Source organism: Nicotiana tomentosiformis, chromosome 6 (assembly GCF_000390325.3).
Source record: "Nicotiana tomentosiformis chromosome 6, ASM39032v3, whole genome shotgun sequence".
Lineage (NCBI taxonomy): Eukaryota > Viridiplantae > Streptophyta > Magnoliopsida > Solanales > Solanaceae > Nicotiana > Nicotiana tomentosiformis.
The window spans coordinates 88,844,602-88,851,511 of NC_090817.1; the positions used below are offsets into that span (position 1 = coordinate 88,844,602).

General features: G+C 31.0%; 1 protein-coding gene across 1 annotated transcript; it reads left to right on the forward strand.

The window, feature by feature from the left end:
* Nucleotides 1-5,400: 5,400 nt before the first annotated feature.
* Nucleotides 5,401-6,699, forward strand: LOC104106623 (zinc finger protein ZAT5-like). The gene has a single exon (XM_009615205.4). It carries the CDS (start codon nucleotides 5,553-5,555, stop codon nucleotides 6,501-6,503), a length of 951 nt encoding a protein of 316 aa, XP_009613500.1. The 5' UTR covers nucleotides 5,401-5,552; the 3' UTR covers nucleotides 6,504-6,699.
* The last annotated feature ends 211 nt before the right edge of the window (nucleotides 6,700-6,910 follow it).

Genomic DNA, 6,910 nt, shown 5'->3' on the forward strand with positions numbered 1-6,910 from the left:
ATGGTAGGAAGAAAGGAAAAAAAAATTATATTAATAAGGGATAATTTAAAAAATATAAATTTATTGTAAAGATATATTTGTCTTGAAAATATTAATTTTTTGCTTTGTACTTATTGGAAGGAGCTAGAATTTGTAACTTCTCCACAAAAGTAGAAAAATTTCTTCTATTGCTACTCAAAAGCACTTCTTTATCATGATCAAACATCTCAAATTTTTCAAGAAGTACTTTTTGAGCAAAATAATAATATTTGTAACCTTCAAAAAGCTTGGCCAAACAGATTTTTAATTGACAATGTATACCTTAGATCGATAAAAGTTTAGAGTTTAACGTAACATATTTTTCCAGCGTATAAATTTTTTACATCATCATATCATATTTATATATTGTAGCAGATAAGTTGTCTTATTTTTAAGATTATAATATCATAGTTTAAAGAGGTTTATTTTGTAGAAATTTTTAAAATGGCTTGATGATGCAAAAGAATTTACATAACTTAAACCTAAATTTTAAATCTTGATAATTGACACAAACCAACTGCTACTTTAATTTGCTACGCCAATTAAGAATCCGCTGTCAGCAGATCATCCACTTTCTGACTTTTGGCTGCCCATTTTTAGGATGATCCTTGCCTTTTGCCTTCTTTTCTTCCTCTTCCTTTACTCTTTCTCTTCTTTCTTTTACAAGTCACTAGTCGTTTAGCGATTTATTGGAAGTCATATAAATTATTTTTTATTTTACCCATCATCGTATCATGTACTTTAATTATTTTTTCCTTAATGGACAAATATTGGGGAAAGGTGATCAGACAGGATATGATGAGACTTCAGATTTCTGAGGACATGACACTTGATAGGAAGATATGGAGGTCAGTATTATGGTTGTAGGCTAGGAGACACTTGAGTCGTGCCTTACTTCGTACCATTGTGGGACTAGCCATGTAGGATTTTTGGCTAAGATAGCTAGTGGCAATGTTGTGGCTTACTATTTCGCTTTTCAGTGCATGCCCTATTTACTAGCTATCGCTTTTGCTTTGCATCTTTCTTCTAGATTTCATGGTGTTCCTATTTTTCATATGATTGTTGTGGTGATACTAATATTTATTAATATTGTCTCCCTTTGCTTTGCATCTTTCTTCTGGATTTCATGGTGTTCCTATTTATCATATGATTGTTGTTGTGATACTAATATTGCCCCATTTTTGTCCTTTTGTCCTTTTTTTTTGTTGTTGTTTGAGCCGAGGATCTTTCGGAAACAGCCTCTCTACTCCTTCGGGGTAGGGATAAGGTCTGCGCACACACTATCCTCCCCAGACCTCATTAATGAGATTTTAGTGGGTTGTTGTTGTTGTTTAATGGACAAATAATTTTTTTTTTTTGGGGGGGGGGGAGAGATCGAAGAAAATTGAGCTCAAATACACAAAGAAAAAGCTCTGGAAAGTGAGAGCTTTCCCAACTATGTCAACTAACCCCTAACTATATATTAAAGTGAGAAGCTCTGGAAAGTAGTCATTACCTTCACTACTAGTTTAAGATATTACGATAGTCGGTTTAAAATAAAGTGAGAAAGTTTGGAAAGTTACTTACAACTTTATAATATTATTGATAGTCGTTTCAACTAAAGCAAAAGGGAATTCAAAAAATAGCTAACCAATTTAATTTGGTTTACCGTTTACCTTTGGAGAGCTGACTTCCAATTTCTGTTAATCATATTTCTGAGGAGTTTGTTGGTTTGGAAAAGGTTTATGAATTAAAATAACAAGGGTACAAATGGTATGCGAATAAATAAATAGATATGGCTGATAGAACGAATAATATGGTTCATTAATTATTGGATGCTGAAACTCAACCATATACAATACATTTAATTTGGAGGAAATGATCTGCTAAGCACATTCTTTCATTTGGATTTGACTTTATGACCTTTTCTGATTATTCTGTCATCACGTATTTCTTCACGTATATTTCTTAAGATGATCGACTTATTCAACATTGCCTTCTAAAATAAGTACGGCAAAGGGCAAATATACGCATCTACCTCCGAAAATGGTCTAGGAATACCCCTTGTCATATGTTATGTTCAAATATACCCCTCATTTAAACGGAGGGACACGTGTCATCGTCATGTTGGTCAATTCTAAATATCTCCTAATCAATTAAAAAGACTTATTACCCATACCCGAAAAATATTTTTTTTTTGTAAAAACTAAGAAAAACTAAAAAAAAAAATTACTAAAAACTGAAGAAAAAAAATGAATATATATATTTTTTTTTTCTTACAAAAAAACTGCTTTAAAGAAACTGAAAAATATTTTCTAAAATAATATTTTTGTAAAAACTAGAAAAAAAACTGAAGCAATTTTCTAAAGAGACTAAAAACTGGAAAAAACTGAAATTCTTTTAACTAAAAATTGAAAAAAAGAAAATATTTATTTATTCAGTTTTTACAAAAATATTGCTTTAGAAAATTACTTTTTAGTTTTTTTTTTCAGTTTTTACAAAAATATTATTTTAGAAAATATTTTTCAGCTTTTTTTAAAGTAGTTTTTTTTTTGTAAAAACTGAAAAAAAATATATTTTCGTTTTTTTTCAGTTTTTAATAAAACAAAATTCAGTTTTTTCAGTTTTTACAAAAAAAATCGCTTTAGAAAATTGATTTTCAGCTTCTTTGTTTTCAGTTTTTACAAAAATATTGTTTTAGAAAATATTTTTCAGTTTTTTCTAAAGCAGTTTTTTTGTAAAACTGGAATTTTTATTTTTTTTTATTTTTTTCAGTTTTTTAGTAAAAATAATTTCAGTTTTTTCCAGTTTTTACAAAAAAAAAATATTTTTCGGGTATGGGTAATTGGTCTTTTTAATTAATTAGGAGATATTAGAATTGATCAACAGGACGATGACACGTGTCCCTTCGTTTAAATTAGGGGTATATTTGAACTCAAAGTATGACCGCAATGGTATAGATAACCCGATAGTTTAACGAGGTATATTGTTAGACCAATTTTCGAAAGTTAAAGAGTATATTTGGCAATTTGCCGTAATAAGTAATTCTCAATTCTGGATGAGAAAATCAAAATATTGATCTAATTTTCTTGATATCCTGAAAATAATTAACATAATTTTAGGGTTACTTTGTTGTATTAAAATAAAAACTAACGTTGAAGCACATAGTAAGTCATTGGCCTAAATTAAAGAAAAAGTAAATCACTGGCATCGAGTGAAGTAAGCGAACATGGCAGCCACTAGGAGTGTGTGTAATCCATAACTCACGAGTCTAATATTTGTGTCCATGTATATATGAATATGGACGAAAGCTACATGTATGGTCTACAGTTCTCTACTACTTCAGTAATCCCACTTGACACGGTCACCACTAGTGTCCCTACTAATCTTTTTAAATTTTTTGTTTTTTATTCGTTATTTAGTATTTATTTTAGGGTTCGACTAATTTGTTATTTTAATTGAGAGATAAAATACTTTCTATCAAATCCCATTTCATACGGATAACTCGGTAGATTTTTGGTTAAGAATAAAAAAGTATTTGTTACTAGATTATTGTCCTACTAATCCTTTCTCTTGCTTTAGATATATCATTGTATATGTTAGAGAAAGTGATAGAGACAGAGACGTGTTCGGGCTCTGAAGGTCTGAAATAGTCACGACGCTGAATACAGTTTACTCATAATTTTTTCTCTACTTCTATTAAAGAAAGGGCACAAGGTAAAATTATTTGTGAAATCTTAGAAGTTCAATTGGTTGGCTACCTAAATTTTTACTTTATTGATAAGATTATATTTATCATCTTGTAATTCCCTCCTCATTTCCCCTTTCCCTACCCACTATATATATATATATATATATATATATATATATATATATATATTTTAAAAGGAGTTTAAAAAAAGGTACAAATTATTATCTATCCGTATATAGTGTTGGGAATAGAATTTGAAGAGGAGAAAGATGCCCCAAAAAACAAAATTTGATATGACTTATTTGAATTTATTTTAATTGAAAATATTTGACATCACTCTTACAAAGCTTACGAGCTCGAAATCCTTTATAAAATAGTACAGAACTAATTTTTTGTACAAGTAATTTAATTTTATGAAATTCTTTTTCGGGAGTCCGTCTATGAAATGTGAAAACTAATTGTTTAAACTGAGTCCTGCTTGAATTCGTCAAGTGGCCTAATAGTGGAGGACCACAATTTATTTATTTATGTTTTAAAAGTGGGAAGGGAAGAGTGGGTAGAGCAAGCAAGCGAGAGAGGGGTGGAGATTTAATTTTCTAATTAGCTTAAGTTGTATAACGAATTTTTATATACTATCAGACTATCAGTATAATTTAATTGAGTAACTAGAAAAAATAATTATTTCATCTTTCAAGTTACCTTATTAAGTTTATTATACAAAATTATCTGTTAATTTAAGTCAACTTATATAATACAGGATGATGAAAAAAATGTATACATTATTAGTGCACATAAGGAAAAGCGAGAACCTAATTTTATGTGGTTTGGCTTACTAGCCCATACTTACAAGTTACATCTCCTCATCTACTACTTTTCTTTGAGTCTAAGAAGGCTAATGGAATTAGTGAGGTGAGAGTATGCTTTTGACGTGCAATCCTCATTTGCTTTAATACATGAATCTAGTCGTGACTTTCGCTGGCAAACTAGTAAGCCTGAATAAATTTAACAAAACCAAATAATAAAGAAGAAGAAAAAAAGGAGACTTTGGAACCAAATTTCAGTTATCACCAGCCTTCCGTCTGTCTTTATTTTTACTTCCCTTTCTTTTTACAATTCTTTAATTTATTTTCTTTTTTCAGTTTTGAGTTATGACACTCCCTTTGTAATATACATCACTCATTCACTTCACCTTATCAGTATAGTACGTAATAGGGGTCTAATCAGTATTAATTCTCGAATTTTCTTATATATAACCTCCACTTATGTCCAAATTAAAGAATATACATTTCACCTTCATAGATCATTAACTCGGTTAAGAGTGACCAATTTATCTCTGTACATGGCACTTGGACCAGCTCTTAGCTTGTAAATTGCATTCAGTTAATGCTATTGTGATATTTATAACCATATTTATGTCTTACTTTGACACCACATAAATCAATTACTTAAAATTTTCTATGAATTTAAGAAAAGTGACACTAAGAATATATAGAAAAGATTAGGAGACACGACACCTTAGTTGCTTGTCATGCTAAGCTAGGCCAATTAAGTGTAGTGCAAAAGAGGGTTCTACTATTTAGTTAAAGACACTTTTCTTTAGTAATTTAGTATGTATTAGGAAAGATTGGTTGGCGAATAGACTTGAAAATTCATTCATTATATTTCATCCACTAGTTTACTCTTGGGTGGTATTAATTTTGACTCTCCAAACAATTTCTTAATTACCATTCACTACACAATATATATACTAACAAAAGCAGTACTTGCTATTACACCACTCTCTATTCTTCATCACTCTTTCTCTTCTGATCATCTGCTTCTCTCTTTGTCACTTCTTCAGTACTTTTTCTTAATTTTTCGTCTTATGGAATTCTCCGAAGATTCAGCCGATCGCACGTTAGTGTTCAAAGGGAAACGTAGTAAGCGACCAAGGCAGTTGTCTCTTGTTGGCATGGCGGTGGCGGTCACTTCCACGTCATCGACCGGTGGCGGAGGTGCTGGTGGTGGAAGTGGTGGCAGTGATGATATTGGCGGTGGAGGAGAATTTTACTCTTCGACAGTTCAGTATTCACCAACTACTTCTTCTACTCAAATATCGACTAGTTCAGAGGAAGATGAGGACATGGCCAATTGCTTAATACTATTAGCACAAAGTGGCCGATGCCAGAAACTACAAGTGGAAAGTACTGAACGTAAGATGGTAAAAATCAGTAGCCGGAAATTTACAGAAATGGCCACTTCAACAACTGGCGGAAAAACCGGGTTCTATGTCTATGAGTGCAAAACTTGTAACAGAACTTTCCCATCTTTTCAAGCACTCGGTGGGCACAGAACAAGTCACAAAAAAGCCAAAACCATAGTAGAAGAGAAAAAATCTACTGCTGATTCAGAAAACCATGATCGTCAATATCTTCAAGAAGAAGAAAAGTTGAACAAGATTATTACGCCAACCCAAATAGTGAATAAAGGTAATTATTCACATGGCAATTTGAACAGCAAGCAAAAAATTCACGAGTGTTCAATTTGTGGGGCAGAATTCTCATCAGGACAAGCTTTGGGTGGTCATATGAGAAGACATAGACCACCACCTACGATTACAGCAACAAACAGTACTAAGGTTACAGATGAGACAACTTCGGAATCATCACATGATGATGAGGATTCGAATAAGGAGAAGCCAAGAATCATTTTATCGCTTGATCTTAACTTGCCGGCGCCACCCGAAGATGATCACCGAGATTCAAAGTTTGGTTTTTCAGCCAACAAGCAAAGTCTTGTGTTTTCCGCTGCGGCTTTGGTGGATTGCCATTACTAATTAATTACTACTACTAGTTAAGAGGAGAGCTTCTTTTTTTTTCTTTTTTACCACTTGTTGATATTCAATTAATGAAAATTTGTTACAAATTTGTCATTACAAATTTTAGAATTGTAGACACATTGTTATTGTTCTTTCTAATATTTAAGTCATATTCACTGACAATGTATATATATTTTTGAATTATTTTAATCAACATATATACAAATAGTTACAAATTTTTAATAAGATTCTAACTAAGATTATCTGTGATGATTTTATAAGTAATTTTATTATAAAGATTATCTGTGATGATTTAATAAGTAATTTGATTATTTTTATAATGGCAATATATGATTCTACTTCTTTTTCTTTTTGGGAAGAGAATTTGTTTTAACCAATGTTGATCATCTACTTTATTAGAAGTT